This window comes from Caloenas nicobarica, chromosome 13 (genome assembly GCF_036013445.1).
Source record: "Caloenas nicobarica isolate bCalNic1 chromosome 13, bCalNic1.hap1, whole genome shotgun sequence".
In the NCBI taxonomy this organism is placed as follows: domain Eukaryota; kingdom Metazoa; phylum Chordata; class Aves; order Columbiformes; family Columbidae; genus Caloenas; species Caloenas nicobarica.
Window position 1 is genome coordinate 17,781,362 of NC_088257.1, and position 21,325 is coordinate 17,802,686.

At 59.3% G+C, this 21,325-nt stretch overlaps 1 protein-coding gene across 2 annotated transcripts in view; it reads right to left on the reverse strand.

Annotated features, from left to right (window-relative positions):
- Nucleotides 1–405: 405 nt before the first annotated feature.
- Nucleotides 406–21,325, reverse strand: part of CXXC5 (CXXC finger protein 5) — a 37,736-nt gene continuing 16,816 nt past the window's right edge. For both annotated transcript variants that reach the window (XM_065644211.1, XM_065644212.1), the window contains exons 2-3: nucleotides 6,315–7,382; nucleotides 406–1,431 (exon numbers count right to left, since the gene is read on the reverse strand). In XM_065644211.1, coding sequence (XP_065500283.1) covers nucleotides 1,387–1,431; nucleotides 6,315–7,100 — 831 coding nt within the window. In that variant the 5' untranslated portion in view covers nucleotides 7,101–7,382 and the 3' untranslated portion in view covers nucleotides 406–1,386. The remainder of the gene's footprint in view (nucleotides 1,432–6,314; nucleotides 7,383–21,325) is intronic.

Consider the following 21,325-nt stretch of genomic DNA (forward strand, 5'->3'; position numbering starts at 1 on the left):
TCACCGCGGTTCTCCGTGGCGTGTCAATGATATTATTTTACCAAAACAAATGGCGTTGGGCTACTCGGTACAACTCCAGGCAGGTCAAGATGCGAAATATCCGCGGGAGGAGCCGGGGCTGGCTGAGCCCAGCTGCTGCGGGATTAACCCTGCGGGTTGGGCAGCCGGGGTGGCTCCAGTTCAGCTCATCGCACCGACCCATCGCACCATCCCGCCCGCACCAGCCACCACCGCGCGACGGCACCGGCAAGATCCCTGGGGACCTGGCGGGGACCGCGTCTGGCAGCAGCGCGGACGGGGCCGTGGTGCGCGGGCAGGTGGCGGCACGGGGGACCAGCCGCCGTCAGCGCTGGGGGGCCAGGACGGCTGGAGAGCGGGGTGGGAGAGAAATAACAAAGCTGTAAATCATGACACAAAACATGCATTCATTTTATTCACAAAAACAGCCTGGATCGCTAAAACATTACAAACAGCATTTCAATTTAATGATGTAGAGAGAGCTGGAGAGACGGGGATTTGAACAGAAGAGAAATATCACTTTTCGTAACTGCTTCAGCACAGGTCCTGCAATATTGTTTTTATTTTGATTTTAACTTCAGTAAGTTTACAAAAATTACTTCTAGGAGTAAACCATTGCAATTAGGAGGTTTTTCTGTACGCAGTGTTTCTTGTTCTATATTAATAAACTAACAATGACTTTTTTTCTTTTTTTCTCTTTTTTTTTCTTCTTTTTTTTCTTTTTCGAAGACTGCCAGTTGTGTAGCAATTGTTTTCTTCCACCTTTTATACCAAACCTCTTGCGGGTTAAACTTACATAGGTGAATGGCTAGGAAAAGGGATACTACATTGCTTTAAACATATTCTCATTTATAAACATGAAGTTGAGGCATTCTAGAAACTATCCACTCTATTGTATGATGGGAAAGAATCAAATAAAAGTATAAATGAGGGTGCAATTAAACAACTGTGCTAAATTACAGTAGTGCTTATTAGTAACTAGATTTAAAAAGGTTACTGTAAATTTACATTCCCTACACAAGTACTGCATCTTTCACACATAAACAACATCAACACCAAAACACAGAAAGAAACTGATTGTCCATACTCTGTCTATTAAGTCTTGGTACTTTACAGATCCATTGTTTTTTTCTTTTAATTATTTTTATTTGAAAAGCAGTTAAATGTCTGACTAGGACTCGAAGATGTTAAAACGAACGCAAAAAAAAAAAAAAATTATAAAAACAGGAATGAGATTTGCGAGAAAATATTTTTGGTTCTAAAGAGACACAGGTGCATCCATTCATTTCGGCCAAAATCCCTTGCCTGAGACAACACAAGCAAGCAGTGACATTGCACTTGGATGACAGAGCTTTGGGATCCCCGTTCCTACTGGAACCATCTGAACGCGGCTCCTGTGGGAAGCATCACCTTCTGGAATGGAAGAGAGACAGGGAGGGGGACAGGAGAAGGGACAAGGCGTTAGGTCGGGTCCGGCACAGCCGTGTGGCACCGGGGTCGTGCGCCCCCCGCTCCATCCCCGTCACAGGCTCTGGCACCAGCCCGGGCTCAGCACCCCCCAGCACAGCCGCGCATCCCGAGGTTTCCAGCCCACCGGCAAATGCCGGGATGGTGGCCAGAGGAAGCCGGGGCTCCCCCCGCTGCCCCCCCCTCCCGGCACAGCAGCTCAGCCATTGTTCCTGTGTCCCCGCGCCGCAGCCGGCACAATGGCGCGGCCCCCGACTTCCCCTCGGCCGATAGCGAGCACAATGGCCGGGCCGCAGCGAGTCTGCATGGCCGAGCATGGTGGACCCCTCGCTGCCAGCCCCCACCTCCCCTGCCACGGACGGACACCCATCAGACAGAAGCCCAGCCAACAGCTGGGTTTAGGAGGGCATTTAGGGGGAAACTGAGGCAAGGAGTGAACTGGCTGGGCTTGTGGCCACCAGACCCAGGAGGAGCTTGGGACACAGGGGACATCATGCTGCTGCCACCCGGCCATGATGAACAACCTTGTCCTCAGCAAGGCAGACCCGAGCACCACAGGGGACCTCCAGGCATCTCGCAGGGGAAGAGGGATGAGTCCCACTGGGCCCAATCCAACACAAAACAAAGCGCCCAACAACAGACAAGACCTCTTCGAAGCCACCTCCAGGAAAGGTGGTGTGGGCCAATGGCCCCGGTGGCTCTGTGGTCCTCTGCAGGGAGAACCTGGGACGTTTCCCAGATAGATGGAGTAGGAAGCCCGCGCAACGTTCATGAGACCATGGGTGGAGTACACAAGGACCACAATGTCTCTCAATGCTAACAGCCCGCAAGCAAGGCCAAGCCATGCTAGCCAGCAGATAGGGCCACACAACCACGATGAGGACGCGCCTCAGAGGGCCCTTCGGTTCCTGCATTTCCAAACAAGGGACACCAATGGGAAACAAGCCACGGGCTGCGGTGACGGGCACGGGGCAGCGGCTGGGCTGCCACAGGGCGGTGGGGGGGACAGCCCGCCTCAGCTCCAGCACAGCTCCAGGCACTGTGCAGGGCTAGGGCACCTCGTGTTGTCCCAATAGTCAAAACCATGCCACGATCGGGTCCCTAACCCCACGCAGGAGCCAGCCAGCTCTCATTGGGTCCTTCTCTTGGCTCAGGACACCCACCAAGCCTCAAGGAATAACCAGGGCAGTGTGTGTCCCCAGACACAAGGGAGGGACCCCAACGTGCTCACTTCCACAGGCACCATGACCCAAACATGGGGCTTGGGCAAGGGGAGGGGGCATGAAAGGCAAGAGAGGGCAAGAGATGGTGATGCCCAGCTGGGCTGCTGACAGGCTGCACCTTCTCCTGCTCCCAGGCCATGCCTGGTCCTCAGGGCAAACTGAGCTGGGGCAGCCAACAGGCAGAGAGCTGCAGGCATCAGCGCTTCCCCAAAGGTCTCTGCAATACGTAACCTGGCATCTGGGGAAGACACAAGTGCCTCTGGCCAACCATGCACTGGGCTGTGGCACAGCACACCGCCAATGCTGGATCCCGGCCAAGGTGCGGGATGCAGGACCTGCAGGGCTGAGTGTGATGGACTTGCCGGCAAGGGCCATCTACTGAGGTACATCATCCCAGGAGAGAGGAACAAAGGGAGGAGCTCCCAATGGGTCTGCGAGGAGACGTCTGATACCAATCCCCTTAGGTGCCTCCACCTCTCCATTATTGAAGGAAAATAGACAATCAGCTCTAACATGGATGCCCAGGATAGATCCCCCCTCGTCCCCACAATCATGAAATCACAGAAGGGTTTAGGTTGGAAGAGACCTTCACAGACCATCCAGTCCAACCACCACCATGGGCAGGGACATCTTCCACTAGACCAGGTTGCTCAAAGCCCTGTCCAACCTGGCCTTGAACACTTCCAGGGATGGGGCACCACAGCTTCTCTGGGCAGCTTGTCCCAGTGTCTCACCACCCCCATCATAAAATATTTCTTCCCTATGTTCAGTTTAAAACTGTTTCCCTTTGTCCTGTCACGACAGGCCTCGGTGAAAAGTCTCTCTCCATTGAGACTCATGTGAGGGTGGCAGTGACCCTGCAGCAGCATTAGCTGGGACACCAAGGCACTTCACCAAGGCTTCTCCAGATGGAGAACAGCTCTATCGAGTCAAATCCCTACTATCCTTGACTTTTGTGTGACCTACAGCTCTGGAGACAAGCCCAGGGCAACCTGTTCAGAGCTGGACATCAGCCCCCATGACAACTCCAGGGGTTGGTGGGCCTGGCAGAGCCTGGAGGAGCCTGGTCAGTGCAGGGACACGCTGCTGCCTGCTCTGAGCATCCAACCTGCCTCGGCAGCCTCAGAGCCTCAGCCGGCCACCACCGCACCGGGACACCAGTGGCGACTGGTTATCCGTGCTCTGTTGATGCGCAGATAAAGCTTAACAGTGATAGAGGAATCTACCCCGATTTTTATGCTGCCGTAAACATTTAATTCTAATTTTTTTCCTGCTTGATTTTAGATCAATGTTTAATCACAGCAATGGCCCCTGTCCGGGCTCCCAAAGACGCCTCTCTGGACACGCCGGGCTGGCAGACCAGAGTCACCACCACTGCTGTTCTCCTAGGCAATGGAACAGGTCCCCACAGAGCAGGATGATGCTTCGTAAAGCCCTGTGAACTTTTCAGCCTCATATGAAAGGCCACCAAACAGCCTCCTCCTGTGCCAGCATCAGCACTACAGTGTGATGACACCACACCAGGACCAGCAGTCCATGGAGTCCAGGGTCCATCTGTCACCAGATGGGTCCCCGCCACAAGGCAGGTGCCACTGGCTGCCCTAGGGTTGGCCCAATGCAACGCATTACCAAGGCTGGTTGACATGGGGCGAGGTCTAAAAACCCAGTCGTTTACCCAGGTGGCCTTGGGACATCAGCAGGAGTCCCAGCATCCCTGACCCAGCTACATATGGCCACCATCTCATTCAACTCTATCAACAACAATATGCTGCCCAAGTGGATACCCTGACAGAAGGGAGGATCTGCTCCGAAAAGGGGATGGTGATGCCCTGGAGCAACCCACATCTGCCCAGGAGTCCATTCCCACCAGCGCAACATCTCTTCAGCCTCAACACACCTATGGTTGTGCCCAGGAGGGATGGGGACTCACCTTTAGTGGGGTCCAACTCTGTCACATGAAGAGCCCTGTTTCAGTGGCTCTGATTTCTCAGCCAGCCACAGGATGGGGAAACCAATCAAGGGGGTGACTGTTTCATGGGCTATTTATCATCTCCAGACCCGGAGCAGCGCTGGGAGAAGGGAGCAGCTCCTCCGGCTTCTTCGAGCTCCGAGTCTATTGACCCGATTTAGGACTGTTCGGAAAAGATGAACTTTTTTATTTTCCCTTTCTCCCTTTTTCCAGATCACTGACTCAGCAAATTAGAACAAGAATATAATTTAGCAATACAGCGGCTTTTGAAAGACACAGTCCCCCTCTCCTCATCCCCACCGCCCAAACAGATTTTTTTTTCTCCTTCACTATTCATTCAGAGCTGATGCTAATTGAAAAACGTAGAACGTGGCTATGAAAACGGTGGGTTGTCTCCTCGGGACAACCAGAGGATGGGCAATGCCCTTGCGCCAGGATGCCTGATCCAGCTGACATCCGGGTGACTTTAAGCCCTCACCAGCTCTGGGGATGTGCTCTGCCGTGGGAAGAATAATGCCGGCAGAGCTGATGGCAGGATCAGTTCCCAGAAAAATCAAACCTGGCTTAAGTGTAACACACGGAGGACGCAGCTGACGGGTCTTGGCCCAGCGCAGGCTCTGCCAGAGCGGCATGCCCCCACGCAACCCCCGCAACACGTCCCAGTGCCCACGCCATGGAACACCACGCCACGCCACCGCAGCTGCCCACGGCCCTGGCTGAATTTCAGACCCACACGACGACCCGAGTCACCGGACTTTTCCTGCGCCCCCCATGTGAATATCGCACCTCCCCAGCGGATTTGGCCATCAGCACCTCAACCCAATGGCAGCTGGCAGCAGCTCTCGGCCAAGGGCAACACCCACGGGTGGATGCAGTCTGTGCTGGTGGCAGGCGGTGACAGCCTGAGTACCTCCCCAAAGCCTCACGCTGGGGACCCTGGGCATCGCCACGCTCGGGGGCTCTCCCGGTTCAGCCAGCCCCCACGGCGGGTGCACAGCCTGTGGGACGGCAGCCCGGCTGCCACCGCGACGCCCAGCCGGTGCCGCAGGGACTCACCCCAACCGTCCGCACGGACACTGGCCCAGGGACACCCAGCACAGCCTGGCGCATGCTGCAGCCATTTCCCACCCCAAACCAGGCACCCTCTTGCTCCCACTCAGCGCGAAGGGGCTGGGCTCTGGCTGCACCATGGCCATGGGTCTCACCACCAACAACTACCCTCAAGCTCTGCCCCGAAAAGCCACCTCCTGCCTCCCCATCTTCTGACCCAATGGCCAGGTCAGAATCTGCTCCATGGCTTGGGGAGCCACAGCCCCCCAGGACAAGGTTCACCTGCACTGAATTCAAGCAGGACCTGCTGCTGCCCACGCCTGCGAAGGGGAAAGTAAAGCCCCCTGCACCCAGGGACCCTGGGGGAAGACCCCAGCCCTCCTCCCCAGGCCAACCAACCCCAGTACGTAAGGGAGGGCAGGGACTGGGGGCACTGGGCAGAGCACACATCTCGCTGTGAGAACTGTTAATGGAAAAGGGAAAAATAAAAAAGTAAGAAGTACCAGGTGTTTTATTATCTAGGGCAAGATCCGAACCCAGGAGCGCAGCCCGAGGAGGGGTTAGGGTGCCTGAGAGGGGCCGGTTACCTCCAGTGCTGCAGAAGGCTTCTTTTTGAGTTCTTCACATTTTCGGAATTTGCAAATCTGGTGGCCAGTTTTGCGATTCCTACAACTGCTGCACTGCTCGCAGTTTATCCGTCTTCGGCAGGGCGGGCACATGCCGCATCTTTTCCGTTTCTTTTTCCCCGAATTGATGGCAGATGCCAACTCATTCTGCATGGGATACTCTGCCAAGCCAGCCATATGGAGCGCGCTCTCTGCCAGAAACACGCCGGCAGGGGTCATAATGAAAAGGCCTGGGTTGATGGGAAAAGCCCCCAGGTAAGGAAAATCAGAGGGGCCGTTCATTGTCTCTGCAGCTGAGACTGCCTCCATGTCAGAGATACCAGTCCCGTGGTCGCTCGCTAGAGGAAGATGCTCCTGTACCACTCTTTTGAGCATTTCTGTCGACTGAGCAAACTGTTGTAGGGCGGTCTGTCCTTCTGCGGAGAGCTCTGACACCCGGTCTAATTTGCTCAGCATACTAGAGATGTTTTTGTGCTTTGAGGTAGAATGACTTTTATCCACAGTCGCTTCGTTGCCATTAGCTAAGAGGTTGCCTTTCTCTGAATGTTCGCTTACCGAGCTGCTGCTACCAAAGGTGGAATAGTGGGAGAGTGGACGGGACTTCTTAAGACTTTTGTTCAAAGGTTCACTTATTATTCCACTTTTGTTCCTCCTCTCGGAGTTGACAGGGGGTTGAGAGTCATCTTGGTTATTTTTTTCCGTCTCTGGCTTGTTCCCAGTGTCTTGATGGGAGCCCGAATTTGACATGGTGCCCAGAGCACAATAACAAAGCCAACCCCAAAATCAAAAAAAAAAATAAATTAAAAAAAAAAAAAAAAAAAAAACCACAAACGCAAAAAAACCCCAAAACCCACCCTCAATGCCAAAGCGGAAGACCCCCAAAGCCCTTCTGGTAGCAGCAGCCGCCAGGGAATGCTCAGATGGGAACGTTCATCAATGAGGCGTCTCCTCCAGCGCCGGCTGCCGAGGGCTTCAGTCCGATCTCAGTGCACAGACATACTCTGCGGCTCTGGTACACAACACGCGGCTCTGGAAGCGGAAAAGAAAAGAGAGTTAGCGCTGGCAAGAGCCAAGGGGCTTTTCAAAGCGGCCCTTCCTCCCCCTGCCATGGAAGTCTCAGCACCACGAACAAAGGAACTCCAGGGAACGGACCTCGGTGGGGATCCGTTCCGCTGCTCCTTAAAAGCGTCGCCATCCAGACAGAACTGGGGGGTCACTGGGCAAGTCCTGGCCTGGTAGCAATGGCACCGCGACGCTTAAAGGCTCTGTGTGCCCGGCTCTCCTCCCCCAGAGGCTGCAGCTCCGGAGCAGTCACGGGGCTCATCTCCTGCTCCACTCCAGCGGCGTGTGGCCCCACGCCGGACAGGACCGCAGGTGCCCACGGGATGTTCCTGAGCCGGCAGCCAGAGCTCGTGCGAGGGGCGCCCGGTTCCCACCCTGCGGCCACCCGTGTCCCCCCGGCTGGGTGCCACAGAGCCAGCAGGTTGCAGGGCTGCGTGCCACACTCCCCGGGATGATGCTGCTCACCCAGCTCTGGTTCAGCTGTGCCCCTCACCCTCCTGCTCCTCCTCCTTCTCCCGGACCCTTGTCCCCAGGCCAGCACCGCACACCAGCGCTGGGCAGGGGAAGGAAGCCACATGGGGAACTGCAGTGTCCACCTCCAAACTCCACCAAGAGCTGCAGCGTCCGCCTCCAAGTCCCATGGGCAGCCTTGGCGTCCACCTCCAAGCCCCATCAGAAGCTGCAGCATCCGCTTCCAAGCCCCATGAGGAGCTGCAGCATCCACCTTCAAAGCCCCCAGGGAGCCAGAGCATCCACCTCCACGCCCCAGTGCTGACCTCCTGCCATGCCCTGGCGTTCTCTGCCCACTCGCCAGCGCAGGCACCCGGCCGCTCCAGCAGAGGCAGGGCCTCAGCAGCGACAGCAAGAGCACCTCTCCGCACCGCTCCCCAGAGTGGGGGCGATGCCGCCGTCCCTGGGGCGGTTCCGGGGCAGCTGGGCCCAGCGTGGCTGCAAACACTTGTTGTTGTGAAATTCCTCCTCCTCCCCTCCCGAGCACGCACGCACGCACAGGCACCGCCAGAGTAATCAGGCTTTAGAGGAGAAAAGCTGCAGGGCTTAGCGGAGCAGGAACCCACGTCCCCACCCCGGCAGCAGCTGGGGGAGGGCAGCGCCGGGAGGAGGCCCCTCGCCCACCCTGTCCCTCCATCCCAGCAGCCTCCAGAGTCCGGGCAGGGACGTGGCCATGTGCAGAAAGCTCTGCTGGGAGCCCTGCTCCTGCCCGGCAATGATGCAGCAGAGCGAGGGGCATCCCTGCACCCCGTTCCTGCTCATCCATTACCCTTTGTGTCCCCTTTGTCACAGCCGAGCTGCGATGCGACCCCAGCCCTGCCACAGCCCCCGACCCTTCCCCATGGACACAGCTCAGCGGCCGAGCTGCAGGCATCGCCATTACGACGCTGACGGGGACAAGGTCCCTGCGCCAAACGCCACAGTACTGGCGGAGGAAGACAGCCCGTCTCAGCCCGGTGCCAGAGCCAGCTCGCCTGCGGAGAAACCTCCCCGCCCTCGCACAAAAACCGCTTGCTTCAGCTGCTGCGGGATTTGAGACACAGCGCGGATCGATGCAGGGCTCGGGTTCCAGCCTGGAGCTGGCCAGGCCACGTGGGGAGGGAGGGCTGCGGCGGCAGGACAGGATGCCCTTCCCCGAGCCAGGTGGGGGGACACTGGGAGGGGGCTGGGGTGACCCCACACGGGTGCTGGCAGTGTGGGTGAGCCGCCGCCATGCAGCTGGGGCACCCGTCCCCAGCGGCCGGGGAGAGGGGGGACCCGTCCCTGGAGGCGTCAGGACAGGTCACACCTTAACACCAAAAGCACCGGGTGCCGGGGCCGGAGTGGGGAGCGCGGCAGGAAAAGCGCCGGACGGGAGGATGTGAGATAAAGCACCCGGCGGCGTTATCTGCCGCCTGCCCGCGGCCGCCTTTCCTGCGGCCCTGCGCCTCTTCCGTCCCGCGGCGTGGCGGGAGCTCGGCCGCCAAGCAGGGAGCCAGCGCCGGGACGACTGGCCCGGGATTTACCGGCCTCATGGTCTTGTAACCGTGGTGTTGCCGTGGCGTTAACCAGGGTCTCCAGCCACAACCAGGAGCAGAGCAGAAGGGACAGCAGGAGCTCAGCTCACACCGCCCTGGCACAGAGCCCAAGCCGTGCCCGCCGGGGGCTCGCCGCCACACCGAGGGGATCCCCAGCCCCACGGCACAGGGCGGCGGGGTCCAGGTGCCGAAGCACTGGCTGGAGGAACACTGTTGGTCACTGTCTCCATCATTTCACATCTGTAGCCAGCGGTACCGGCCAGCCTTCCCCAGCTGGCTCTAGCGGGCGGCTGCCCGCTGGTCCCACTCTGCTGCCTAAACTGGGTGCCAGCAGCTCCCAGCCCCCGGCAGCCACAGCCTCCTCCGACCAGCACCGATGGCTGCAGAGCCTGGAGCATGGACCCCCGAGCACCCACCACTGCAGCGGGTGGCACTGTGGGACAAGACCAGCCCGTTCCACCCAGCGCAGCTGCCCTGTCACCCACGGGGACAAGGGGCACACCGCCGTGTTCCCCTCAGCCCCAGCCGCGCGAGGCTGTGCCCAGCAGCTGGCACAGGGTGCTGTGCCGAACTGTGCCCAGCTGTGCCCAGCCGTGCCGAACGGCACTGAGCTGTGCCGAGCGGTGCCACCGCACAGCCCTGCCATTGTCCCAGCCACCGCTCTGCCGTCGCCAGCTCCTGCCATGTGTGACCGCCCGGCGCTGCCCTCCAGCCCCCCAGAGCTCGTGCTCGCCCGCAGGTGTGTCCCCATGCTGTCCCCCACAGGCACGCCAGGGCCTGTTTGCCATGGGGTGTCTGGCTAATTTGCACAAAGGGGGTGTCCCCCGCACCCCAACACCGCGGGACCACCCCGCGCAGCAGACATCTCAGCTGCTCCTTGCCAGCCTCTGCCCGGCTGGATTGCTAATTGCAGCGGGGGGAGGAATGAATGATCTTAATCCCTTCTTTATGATTGACCCGAGTAAAGACCGCAAGGGCCCCCCCATCCTGTTTCTGCCCCTTTTCCAGCCCCCATCCCCTGGGAAGGCGACGGCAGCGTCATCTGGGTCCCTGTCAGAAGGTGCTTAGTCCAGCGGCATTAAAGGGCACGTGATGGGCTCCCTCGCCCGGGCCTTTGCACCAGGCAGCTTAGCAGCCTGGAGGGACGCCAGGGTTCAAGGGGACACCACCAAGGTCGGGAGGCCCCAACCCACCCCGGGGTGTCCCCAGCCCTTTGCAGGACCCCGCTCCCCCCAGGCACAGGCTGAGCCGGCAGCTGTGGGAAGAGCCTGAAAGTCGGGTGCCCCGGGGCGACCAGTGAGCTACAGCACCCAGGCGAGGCTGTCACTTGAGTGTCACCCGCTTCATCCTGCCCGCTCCCACCCAGAACCACTTCTGTGGGTCACCCCAAAAACCTGCACCCCGTGATGCTTGGCCGGGATGAGGCAGCAGTGCTATCCCGTGCTCTGGGGGGGAAGGGGGCTCTCTTCCCCCTGGGGCTGCCCAGCACTCCCACATCCCCCTTTGCTCTGCCCCGCGGCTTCTGCATCCCAGCACAGCGCTGCCCTCGGGGACCGTGCTGCAATACTCCTAATGGCTCCGACAAAAGAAAAGGGCACAAAAGGATCACTGGAGGTCCAGCACCCATAGAAACCACCCCCATCTGATGGACTGAGTCTCCCTGATGGCGGGCACCATTTACCGTCAGGGGGGAGCCGGAGAGGAGCTGCATTTCTCATTAAAAAAATGACAAACTGCAATTTCCAGCCCCCTCCTCTGTGTTATTTCACTGCATCGCTGGAAAGCCATCAGCTCCTGCCAACGTAAAAAGTCTCATCTTCGAGAAAGAACTTCTGCTTTCCTTTAATTTTAAATAAATCAGCCTCCTCCCAGAAAAGCCTCCGGTCGGTCAGCCGTGCACAGACACGGCCGTAAAGGGAGAAGAAAGCAGCAAAGGCGAAGCTGAGCTGCTCCCGGGCTCCGGAGACAAAGGGGGAAAATAAAAGTTCGGCTTTTTTCTAATCCCTGGGCACTGGGTGGGCACCAGAGGCGACGGGTTTGTCCGCTCAGAGCAGACAGAGGACGGAAGGGACCCCGTCGTCTTTTCAGCCTTGAGAAAGGCGGTAATTGTCCCCTCTGCTGGGTTTTTGTCCCCGCTTCCTCCCCCTTAACCACATGGCCGCCCGCCCAGGGCGGCTCCCACCTCCCTAGGAAAGTCCTGGTGATGGACGGATGAACAGAAGGATGGATGGACAGCCTTGGCTGCACCACGGGCAGAGGTAAGGAGGGCGTCCACCACCCGCACCCATCCCTCTCCAAGGCCGGAGGCACCTTCCCAACTGGAGGAACCACCTGCAGCTCCAGAGGGGGGCCAGAGGTGGCCCCCACACTCCTCAACCGCACTGGCCAACAGCCATGGACTCGACCTCCGGGTGGCCAGCACTGCAGGGCCACGGTGGTAGGAGTCCCAAGACATCCTTGAGGCATCCTGGTGTCTGAAACACACCCCAGGATGAGAAAAGCCAGTAGATAGGACAGGACCACTGCACTGCAGCACCAGCATGAGTCAGAGGGTCCAGCTGCAACCCAGGTCAAAGGCTCAGGAGAGCAAGCAACACCAGGACAAGGTTCAAGGCAGCTCCAGCCCCAGCGCCACAACACCCGACTCAGCTGCCGGGTACCCAGTTCCCACAGCACAGTCGACCTGCTGCTCCCTCCACTGGGTGAGACGGGTCAAGTCAAAGCTGGTGGTGACGTCTCATCACAGCCTCACCAAGCAGAAGTCAGGCAGCAGGGGCCAGACCAAAGGGCTATTGGACCTCTCCGACCACAGAGGGAAGAACCGGCAAGTCCTGAGCTGCTGGGGTCCCAGCCAGGCAGGGCACAGACCCATGGCACTGTCACCTCTGAGCTGCTGCTTCTGCCAAAGCCACGCGGAGAAACAAGGTGAACCAAGGGAAAAATCAAGCAGCAATTTGCCAAGGCTGAATGTCCCTGGAGGAGATCCATTCAGGGAGAGCACAGCGCGTGATAACCAGGCACGGACACCCTGAGGCAAAGACAAGCACACCCGTCACCCACGCTGTTTGCAACCTCTGTCAACCCAACAGCCCCCAAGCTCTGCTCTTCGCAGTCATCCTCCCAAAAACTGGTCCAGCCAGAAGATCGACTCCTGGATGCACCATGGAAGTTACCATCACCCACTGCATTTTCTCCAGACAAAGACACCCAGGCCTGGGGGAGGTTTGGGCAGTGTCAGAAATGTGAAGCCTCACGCTGGGCATTTGCAGGTTAACGACCCATAGGTCTGAGGGGTCGCCAGATGGGCAACTCGCATGGACACAGTTCATCTCCCATGCTCCAGAACATCCTTCGAAGGGCCGGTCATGGCAGCCACTCTGCTCATGTCTGCTGCCGAGGTGGCACTGAGGGACATTAAGAAGCCAACTCCTGAATTAAAAAGGCTATGGAAGATTAAATCCAGCATCTGGAGTTAGCCCTGGAAGCAGATGGCGAATCATCATGGCGCACAGAGTGGCTTTCACCCGACTCCTCCGTGCAGGCAGCCGCTCTGCTCTGGTGGTGTCTCCCAAGAGCAGCTCTGGACGCACACGCAGCCGGGTCAGCGAGGGCCAGGGACGTGTCCTGCCAGGCATGTCCTCCAGGCCTGGCGCGGTGCGGCCGTGCCGCCGTCCGGCAGGTGACCAGCTGAGGGACAGGAGGTGACGCCACCTCCCCAGGTGGGCTCCAGCAAAGGCACACTTTTTTCCCTGCTGGTGGTGGGTTTCCCCAAGTAGCCCCATCACTGCTGCAGGCTGCCGAACCTGCTGGCACACCGTGCTGGTACGGCACAGCCACGCAGGGATGCCTGACAAGGGGAAATGCACCCAGGCAAGGCAAAGCCCATCACAGACATGCCCTCGACATCCATGGAGGTTACCACTGTGGGAGGACAAGGATGTCCCCAGGGACACCACCGCCTCCATGCACATCCTTGAACCTCACCCTGCGGCCAGGCCTGTGCACACCGGGCTGCCCGGTGAGCCGCGGTGCCGGCACAGCCGGAGCCACCACCGCAGCGACCAACCGGCGCCCAGGGCCGCCCCGCGCTGCCCGGCTGGGAAATGTGGCTGTGTCCTGGCTCCGCGGGGTGGTGGTGGTTACGGATTAAGGAGTCTTAAATGTCAGACGACCAGGCGCTCCCTGGAAATCCACTTATCTCCGCTGCCACTCGGAGCGGCCGGAGCAGGGCGGTTATGGAGATAACACGATTGGAAGCGTCCACCCGAGCACTGCGGGGCTGCGGGTGCCCTGCGGACAACGCCAGACGCCTCCTCCTCCGCTCGCCCAGCTGCTGCCCAGAGAACAGGGTGACGGCCGCGCTGCTCAGCCCCTGGGGCTGCTCCCCAGCTGCGTGGCCTCCTCCTTCCCGAATCTGGGGGGACGAGGGAGCCTTGGCAGCCTCCTCTCCCAAGCACTCATCAATCCCCCCGCCGCCTCCCCGTGCCAAAGCTGCGCCAATTCGCTGCCCAAATCCTAAAACGACTGTAACTAAAACCTACCAGATTGAGCCTCGGGAAGGGCCCCCCCCGCCTTCCCCCCCCTCCAAATGGGATTGAACAGATCCGCGCTCACACGAGCCCCGCTCGCAGCCAAGCAGCATCTGACATTCACGCGCGGTGGCACGGCTCTGCCGCTCGCCCACTCCCCCCGCCTGGCATCGCCCACCGCTGCCCCCCTGGAGACACGGCATCGCTCCCAGTCCAGCAGAACCCCCTGCACACCCCAAAGTCCCCCCAGACCCTCCTGGAGGGACCCCAGCGCTTTGGTCCAGCGAGTCCCCAGTGTCCCCTCCACCAAGGGAGGTCCCCAAGGTGATTTCAGGGCTGTGACTTTCAGCAGACCAGGTTGAATGGCCCAAGGTCGATGGGGGGCAGGCACTGGCTGGCAACAGATGCCAGCAACAATGAGCACCCCAAGAGCCACCTCAAATGGCTAGGGGGGCCCTGGGCAACACTTTGCCCCAGGAGACCCTCACACAGCCCGCCAAGGCCAAGCTCAGACGTGTGAATCGCTCCTGTTAACAGATGGGGTGATTACAGAGTAAATTACTTGGGGTCTAACTGACAACCAGGTCACAGAGAGACTGATCAGCAGGCGTAGAGCTCCGAGGAGTTAATTAAAAATTTTTTTAAAGTTGTAGGTGCAGCCGCATGGGAATATTTGGTGGCAAAGAGCCCCAAACCCATCAGCGCCACCTCCAAGTGCCACCTCCATGGTGCCCAAATCCACCAGTGCCACCTACAAGTGACACCTCCACAGTGCCCCAAATCCACCAGTGCCACCTCCAAGAGCAGCCCCAGCCTGGGGAGGTCCTCTTGTGCCCCCAGCCCTCTCAAAACCTCACTCCTCCATGTCCCACCAGGCAGCTCCATGGTGGCAGAGCACAAACGGAGCAGCTGCTCCAGGTCCCAGGAGAGCTGGTGGTGGGATGAGCTGGTGCACCGGCGCCAGCCCCTGTGTCACCGTCACCACTGGCGAGCAAGAAGTGCATTGGCAGAATGAGCGTGCACTTGAGAGCATCAGGGCCAGCTCAGTGCGTTTGAATTTGGTCAGTAATGGGTGCTGGGGACCTCACAGTCCTTAGTGAGGAGACCCCCCACCTCAAATGCAGCAATGCAAGGGTGCCTGCACCCCGTGGACCAAGCGAGTGCAGGAGCTGTGCCAGCACGGGTGCGGTGAGCACGCAGCCTGGCCAGCACCGCTCTGGGAGCTGAACAAGACATGGGCATCCAAGAGGCATCTCCGCCGCTCACACCAGAAACATCCCACAGGGCTGGGTCCCTGCTGCTTCTGCACCGGTGGGATTAAGGCGCATTATACCCCCCCGAGCCCGCCGCATGAACCCGCTCCTGAAGGCGACTGCTTTGGAGGAATCGCAGTTACCACTGGGAAGGCGGCGGCACCGTCGGAAAGCTGCCGGGGTCCGTACACGGCGGCTATTGACAGATGTCTGAGAGGACAGCGAATAATCCCGTCTTCCTCCGGGAGGATTCGGGTCGCCCTCGCCCTCGCTGGGGGTTTATCCATTGTCTGGATCTGCTGGCGGTTGTTATTTTTGGTCAGCGTAGCATTTTGCTTGGCTTCACTGGCAGGAGGGAAATAGGAGGAAGAAGAGAAAGGGGTGGAAGGCTGCTTGGCCAAGGCTGGGGACGGGGGGAAGAAGACCGGCATGGTTTTGGGAGGGGGCAGCAGCCCTCAGGGAGCCCAGGTCAGCCCCTCCCAGCCCCACAGCCTCGCTGAGCACTGCCAAAGCGCGCCACAGCAATGGGGCCCATGGCCCGGGCATCGCAGCCCTCCTTGGTGCCTGCGGGAACTGCTCACAGTAAGCCCAGTGGATTGGAGAGGCTTGAGAGGTTTTGGGGGGCAGGCACCCCTTGCTGGGGTCATCTCCACCAGCAGAAAAAAGGGCAGAGGCACTCAGGCAGGGATGGGCAAGCCCTGCCTGCAGCCAGCACCACCCCAGGCCCTGCCTGCAGCCCTGCGCACGCCTCGTGTCCATCCTGGTGGGACAAAAGGGGCTGAGGGGTCTTCCCCAATCTCCCCTGCCCCCCCTCCAGTGTATGGACCTCCATCCCTCACCCTTCATCCCAGCAATGGGGCCGATGGGCAGGCCCCGCCACAAGCCCCGTCCTCCCCAGTGCCTCACGCTGCCTGATGCCGCAGGACGATGCTCCCAGGGCTGCCGGACCCGCACCCATCCCTGCAAACCGGGTACAACGGGAGGTGCAGGCAGAGCCGGGTACGAGCGGTCCAGCAGCTCCCAGGGGGAAGAGGCACGGCCAAGCCACAAGACTTGGTGCTTCTCCCCATCTACTCAAGGAGCATCCCGGCTCATCAGCCAGGCCAGGCTCACCATCCTTCTGTGCATCACCTTTCTACCACCGCCTGGTCTGCCTGCGAAGCACGAAGACAATAAAAAGCTGCCTCCCCACTCGGCGGGCTCTCGCTCCTGCAAGAGATGGAGGGCACACCGCACAAAATCGCCTCTCTAGAGCTTTCCCCGCACTCAGTGCCGCTTGTCATTCAAGCAAGCCCCGTGGCCTTTAAGCTGCCAAGGTACCAGAGCTGCTCCGGAATCGGAGTTCGCTCGGCTCCTGCCCTGGAGCAAGGAATCTGAAACGCTGCCACTGGAAACGAAACAGAGCATCCGTCATTTTACTTGCCAGGAATATATCCAGCCCCCAAAAAAAGAAATACTGCCTGCTAAAGAGCCAGCAACAAAAGCGCTCAATTTCACCAGTGAAGCAGAGCCCAGCATCGGGCATTTCCACCTGGGTCCTGATTCTCTGCTGAATTCAAAATCCCCTTAAATAAAACGAGCGGCGGAGTTGGGTCAGAGCCGGGGGGGCCGGGGGGAGGGCGGCGGGTCAGGCTGGGACCAGCGGACCCTGCCCAGGACACTACAAGGAAAATCCGCAGGCTGGGAAAGAACAGAGGCAGGTGGCGGAGCAGGGCTGGAGGGGAGAACGCTGCCGCCGCCGCGGCCAAACCCCACTGCCCCAGGAACCACCCACCCTGCCCACAGGCCACCCCCGGGCGGGTTGTCACCCCCCAGGCGGGTTGTCACCCCCGGCCATTCCCAGCCGCATCCCCGGGAAAGGCGCAGCGCGTTCCCAGCCAGCCCAGCCCCCAGCCCAGGCTCGCCAACCCAAATATCTGCAAGAGGCGCTCCCCTCCATGGGAACGGCGGCTCGACACAGAGTTCACATGCCCCAGCAATGCCTGATTAAACTCCCAAACTCCACGGGAATACCCCTGAGGCTGTCTGAAGATAAGCTAGGAGCGAGACTGCTCTCAGGAAATGCAGGAACTGGGAAAGAGCAATCACTTTTTTCCTTTTAAATCCAGAATAATACATAGCAAACCACAGCACGCTCTGGCTCGGACGCAAGTGCTCACCCAAGCTCGCTGCCGTGCGCCCCGGGACCTTCCCGCTCCCCAGCACGGCCGGGAGGCCGCGGGTGACCCCGGCACCGAGCAGACCCTGCCGGAGGTGGGGATGGAAACCGGAGAGCCAGGGGCAGCTCTGGGCAGTGCAGGCTGAGAGTGACCTGCCGGGCTCTGCACACCGGGCTGGGAGACGCTGAGCACGAGGACGGTGCTGGAGACCTGGGCAGAGGGACAGCTGCCACCGCAAGGCCAGCGGGTACCAGAGGATGGGGACATTGCTGCCGACACCTCCAGGACCTGTGATGCTCTGCAGGTGCTCTGTCATTTCGGTTCACCACGGGGAACACCGCAGACACTGGTTCCACCAGTTCTTAGCTTCCTGCGACCCTCACTGCCCTTCTCCCTTTTGTCTTCCCCATGACATGTACTCATAGCACTAGACCCAGATCTCCCGAGCTGTCCACATAATCAAGGACAAGGGCAGCCAAGGAAACCATGTTGGTGTAGCGTCCAATGCAATGGCCGAGCTGGAGCATCCCAGGATAAAGAGATGATGCCTCCCCGTTTTGTACTGGGGGAAGCCCAGGGAGCATCCAGCTCCTTGTCCTCCAGGACAGCGGAGCCAGGGAGGGTTTGTACCACGTCCAGGGATCAGGGAGCCCTGGTGCTGGGGCACCCCAGGGTGAGCAAGCGAGAACAGCCCCATCCTGGCTGCCAGGGCTTCAACAGTGACCAGCTGTGATGCTGTAAGTGAGAAGTTCTACCTTCAACCAGGACCACAGCCAGGAAGGAGCCCTGCACCGCACGCACGCTGTGCTGTCAGACAGGCAAACGCCTCTGAGGCCAGAGGAGCACAGGCAACGCTCCCACCCCACAGCAAGCTCTCCTTCGGAGAAGATGTCCAACAGCTCTCTTGGTTCTTGACGCTTCTTCAAGAACCAGCCCAAGAGGAAGGGTGTCTGCCTTCCCTGCGGAAGGATGGAAGAACAGCAGTCCTGGGCAAGCTGATGGGAAGAGTCATGAGGAGAACTGTTCCCAGCAAACTGTTGGGACAAGAAGTCTTGCCTCAGGGATGTGGTGGGGAGGGCTTGTACCAACAAGGCCCAGCTTCTGTCTTCGATCAGATACCAGTTTGGCTGCAGAAAGCAACTGGACCACTACGAAACACTTAGACTTTCAGTGGATGCCTCACACAGCCACACGACCTGTCCATATAGGAAGGGAGTTTACAAGAAAGATGGGGACGGAGTTTTGACCAGGGCCTGTTGAGACAGGACAAGAGGCAACAGTTTTAAACTGAAAAGCTTGGCTGGACATAAGGAAGGAATGTTTCACCATGAGGGTGGTGAGGCACTGGGACAGGCTGCCCAGAGAAGCTGTGGATGCCCCATCCCTGGAGGTGTTCAAGGCCAGGCTGGACGGCGCTTTCAGCAACGTGGTTTGGTGAAGATGTCCCTGCCCATAGCAGGGGGCCCAGACTGGATGATCTTTGAAGGTCCCTTCCAACCCAAACCATTCCCTATTCTACGGTAACTTAACCACCAGCACCGTGTCTTATCAAGAAGAAGTGAAATGGGTGAAGCTGAAGATCCCAGAAAAACAGCCCTGGGAAGGAGGAATTGACCACCACCAGCCATGACGTGAGTCAGGATGGGGGGGACCCTCAGATGAAAGAGCTGCAGGACACACAGGCAGAAGCAGAGGGGTTCGCTTTGCACGAGGCCTCAGGGAGAGCTGTCATGGAATAATCCACCTCACAAGATGTCGCAACGTGGAAAAAGACAGGGAAGAGCTGCAAGACTGAGCCTTGATCATGAAAGAAATGCCACATGGTGGGAGCTTATCACACTGGAGATGGGCTTTGAGGAGGCTCGATTACAGGGGGTAAGCATCCTTCTGGCTTCACTGGTCCTTCTTGGTCCCAGGCTCTGAGGGTCTACAACTAAAATTAGATTTAGATATCAATGCTTCTGCCTTTCCTCATTTCCTCACAATCTGAGGAACAGGGTGGCAAGCTGGAATGGCAGGGAACAAGCTGGATGTGGTTGTCACAGTCAGCACTTGCCATGTGGTGCTTCACCCCTTCCCCAGCCAGCCTCGGCTGGGTTCAGAGCCCCTAGCCTCTTGCCAGAGACCTGGTGCTCAATTGGTGACCCCCCTGCAAGATAATCATCTTCCTTCACCCCTGCAGAAGGGTTTGATCCCATGTCCTCCTGAAACCCAACACCCACGTCCCCATGTCCAGACGGGTCCTCCTGCCGCAGCACCAGCAAGCCCCCGAGAGGGCAGGAACGGGCCCTCCAGAGCACGGGGCACCAACCCAAAGGCTTGACATCCCCACCGCCCACGCTCAGCTTCCACGATGGACATCCTCCTCCACCTGCTGCCTTCTCCAGCCTGTTCCATCTCCTCCTCCTCTCTCTTCCCCACGTTGACACCACCATGCCACACACCTTGTCCCTGGTGACTTGCCCCGTGGTGGCAGAGCCCAAGGGAGCCTGGGGAACAAGCAGGGGCAGTGGGACAAGCTGGGCAGGGAGCCCCACCAGCCTCCATCTCCCAGCAGCAGGATCAGTCTGCAGGTGCTGGATCGGGCAGAACAAAACTTGTCCCCACAGCTAGGATGAGCCAACGGCATTTCAATTACTGTCCATGACAGGTTCCTTGGTCTTCTGGCGGGTGGTCAGCAAATCCGAGGCACAGCTGGGGGCAGGGTGGGGGGCAACACTGCACACTGCCATTCCAAGGGCTTCACCAAGACCCATCCTTGAGGTTTTTTTTCCTCCTTTGGTAGTTTTTGACACATTTGACATAGGGCACACCCAGGTTAAAAAGAGAAAAAAAATTCCCCAGCACTTCCTGAGCAGGTTCCCCATGACCAGGGTGGCTCCCCCAGCCTGGATGGATCCACGTGGCCTTCCTGCACCTTTCTCCTACATGATGTGAAGCTGAACCTCAGCACCGGGATGGGGAACATCCTCCTTAAGGATTTTACAGAGGAAGAGGTAACTCTTTACCCCAATGATGAATTTTAATGATGCATCAAAGCCAAAACCCCGCACCAGGGTGCTCCCAGGGCTGCAGCTGTCACCGTTCCCTGCGGCCGAGGCAAGCGGCTGGCACCCACGGGGATTTGGGACGTCATCTCTGGAGGATGGTCACGGACGTCCTCGTGTCCCTGCAGCGGGCGGCCCCACTTCAGCTCAAGGGGTTTAAGCCGAACTAGTGCAAGTCCCTCCTGCAGCCCCCCGAGGCGTAAGGCTCCCTGAGCTCTTAATGGGCTTACGGAGCTGCTGGGACCAGAGCGGCTCCCCCAGCACCGAGGCTGGGGGGACTTTAAAGGCGCCACCGGCTGGCAGCCCCCCGTGGCACCACCAGCACCGGCTGTCCCTGGCACGGCACGGCCGCCCGCCAGCCCCATCCCGGCCAGGCTACTGCTGACAGCACTGACTGCTCAGCTTGTCCCGTCCCAAACCCCATGCACCCTCCTCCAGGCAGGGTCCCCTGCTCCATCTCACGGACAAAGGCAGATGCATGTGTGTCCCCCCCAGATGCCCCGCTCCTACAACAGCTCTGATTGCCCCCACCCTGTGCCACCAGCCTCTGGCATCCCCATAGGACAGCAGAGACAACAGGTACTGGGGAGGAATGTCACAGGAAAAAAGTGGGGCAGAGGCACGCGAGTGGCACAGGGCAGGGCAGCGCAGCGGCTCCTGCCTGCGCCAGCACCCTGCACCGGCACCGCACACCTGCACCAGCATCCCCTGCCTGCACCCACACCCCGTGCCCCACACCTGCACCCCACATTTCACCCCACATCTCCCCCCGCTGCATCACCCAGGGCCGTGCTGAGCCCACGCAGCAGGACCAGTGGTGTGCAGGATAGGGGCAGGACCGGCTGCGAGCTCCCCCTGCTCCAAGGGGCTCAGACCCCTCCCAAATTCAGGCTGG